General features: G+C 41.4%; 1 protein-coding gene across 1 annotated transcript; it reads left to right on the top strand.

Moving 5' to 3' along the window:
* The first annotated feature begins 518 nt into the window (after nt 1-518).
* LOC146450594 (uncharacterized) lies at nt 519-1,631 on the top strand. The gene has a single exon (XM_085100226.1). The coding sequence runs from the start codon at nt 572-574 to the stop codon at nt 1,313-1,315; it is 744 nt and encodes a 247-aa protein (XP_084956352.1). The 5' UTR covers nt 519-571; the 3' UTR covers nt 1,316-1,631.
* The last annotated feature ends 696 nt before the right edge of the window (nt 1,632-2,327 follow it).

The raw sequence follows: 2,327 nt of genomic DNA, 5'->3' as shown, positions 1-2,327 counted from the left end.
GTCATGTTACTGAGAATCTTCAACACTTATTTGTGCTCTCCTTGGCAGCGAAAATGGTTAAAGGGACAGCAACACTCGTTTACCGAATTGAGATAAGGCAGAATTTTTAGGTAAGTTTCTTTATTGGGGCAATAACTTGATTTTCAACGACGATTTCGTCATAACAGTAAGGTACAATGTCCACCGCGCTATCAGTAGACAAAGTGCATGCCACCAAAGTTCATTCATAACTAGTGCAAATATCTATGCACTGACGGAGCATCAAACCGAACTAACTTGAAACTTAATTTCACATCTTTAACTCTAAAAAAAAAAAAATCCCTCAGATATTGAAGGGGCAATTAAAGTCTTTCGGTGTCCCCTGCTGTTCCACTCGTTTATTCTGCGCGTTCACTTGACCTAGTGTCAAACGCTCATATAATCTGACCAATAGCGTGGTTTTATGACCATATTTAGTAGTTTCCGTTTCCTTAAGTAGAGGGCTTCCACTGTTCCTCTTTCTGTTCACAGTCAACGCCTACCTTCCAGAACGCCTAGCTTTGACTCAGCTTCTGTCTCCCGAGCTCTAGTCATGGCTTCAGTGAAATTTGTACGTGAGTTGGAACTTGAAGAACCTTCCGTCTTGCGAAGTCGCAGTTCAACTCGCACTGCCGCAGCGGTTTCCGATGGTAAGGCCCAGGGGCTTGTCGATAATGGAAGCCTGGTTTCCTTTGCCTCCAATGTGACGGGCCAAAAGAAACAAGACGTCCTATACTCCACTCTGCTGGCGCAACGGGCTGCAAACAAGAAATACGACCGCTTCAATGACACTGAAAATTGGTACAAGTTTTACACTGACGTGATGGGAAAGGTTGGATGGGTCCTGCAAGGCTTCCAGTTCGATGAATACCAGTCTTCTCAGTCCGATTTCAAGATTTCCCAGATAACACTGGAACTGTTGAGCGCCCTGATCGGACCTGAAGCCGAATTGATGACAGTCGTGAAGGCAACTATCGATAACCTGGCAAAATCTTCAGAAGGGATCACTCTGTTTGGTTCCAGCAGCGCCTCAGAGAAACACGGAAACTTCCAAATTATTCCGTGTACAGTCGACAAGAGCAACCAGGTCAATGTTGCCTTCGTTGGTGCCTATTTCACGGCCAGTCAAGTCTCCAATAACTACTTCTTCTTCACTTACTCCAAGCAAGATATCCATCTTTTCAAGGCAGCCCAGGTGTTCACCTTAAACGAAGACCTCTATTCCCAAGTCCGCGAGACAGTTATTAAGAAGCTGGGGGATGCGGTCAAGACCGACATTGACGACCTGCAGATATAAACTGTTCAAGTTTAACATGCCAGTACAAGTCCGCATTTATTGACAGTAATGTTTGTACCTTTCACTTTACATATTCTCTTAGTTTTTCATAGTATAAAAATTAGACTTGTTCTCCTACACTAAAACTATTACAGTGTTAACAAAGTAAACTGGACTGAACAGTTAGGCGTAGATCCACCGTCTGTGTAGCTAATTTGTTTTGGAAGCGGACTTTTGTAATCATCAGATTATATTCGCCATGATATTGTAGGATTTTTGTGTAACTGAACGCAGTGAAATAAACTATAAAAACGTGGGCCGATCAAAGTTTTATTTGCTTATTACCTAGCTGCTTACAGCAATTTGAGATAGATGAACAACACCTTTCAACCACTATCTTTGCCATTTTATAATAAGTGAAACTGGTGAGAAAAAAACAACTGGAGTGAAATTAAGCCCTTACTTTGATGTTCATATGAGCATTACAGGAAAAACCACTTTACATGCCATAGTAAATAGTACCACAGGAATGAACTTCTTAGGCATAGCAGCCAGCGCCACTCCACTTGAACAGCATACTAAACAGCGCTACTAGTAAGAACTTGAATAAAGAGCTTTAATTTGAATGGTCACAATTTAAAATTGTACCCACAGACTCAAAAGGTAGAACCACTTTGCACAGCATAATAAACAACACCACAGCAAAGTATTGCTCAGCAGCTTTCATTTGAATGTTCCCAGTTTAGGATTTCATCCACAGACTCAAAAGTTAGAACCAGCCAGTGTATAGCATAATAAGCAGAACCACAGGAAAGTCCTCCTTAGCAGCTTTCATTTGAATGGTCCCAGTTTAGGATTTCATGCACAGACTAAAAACTTAGAACCAGCAGGTGTATAGCATAATAAACAGCAACACAGGAATGTACAGTACTGCTTAGCAGCTTTCATTTGAATGGTCCTCGTTTAGGATTTGATCTACAAACTCAAAACTTAGAACCACCCAGTGTGGTTAAGATAGAAGTTTAAAATGAAA

This window comes from Pavona decussata, unplaced genomic scaffold (genome assembly GCF_977016875.1).
Source record: "Pavona decussata unplaced genomic scaffold, jaPavDecu1.1 SCAFFOLD_439, whole genome shotgun sequence".
NCBI classification, from domain to species: Eukaryota; Metazoa; Cnidaria; class Anthozoa; order Scleractinia; family Agariciidae; genus Pavona; species Pavona decussata.
Note: the sequence above shows the minus strand (reverse complement) of the source record. Positions and strands in the feature narration are given on the sequence as shown.

Bases quoted from the DNA above. Each gene is read 5' to 3' on its own strand.
- LOC146450594 (XM_085100226.1), top strand. From the start codon at position 572: ATGGCTTCAGTGAAATTTGTACGTGAGTTGGAACTTGAAGAACCTTCC.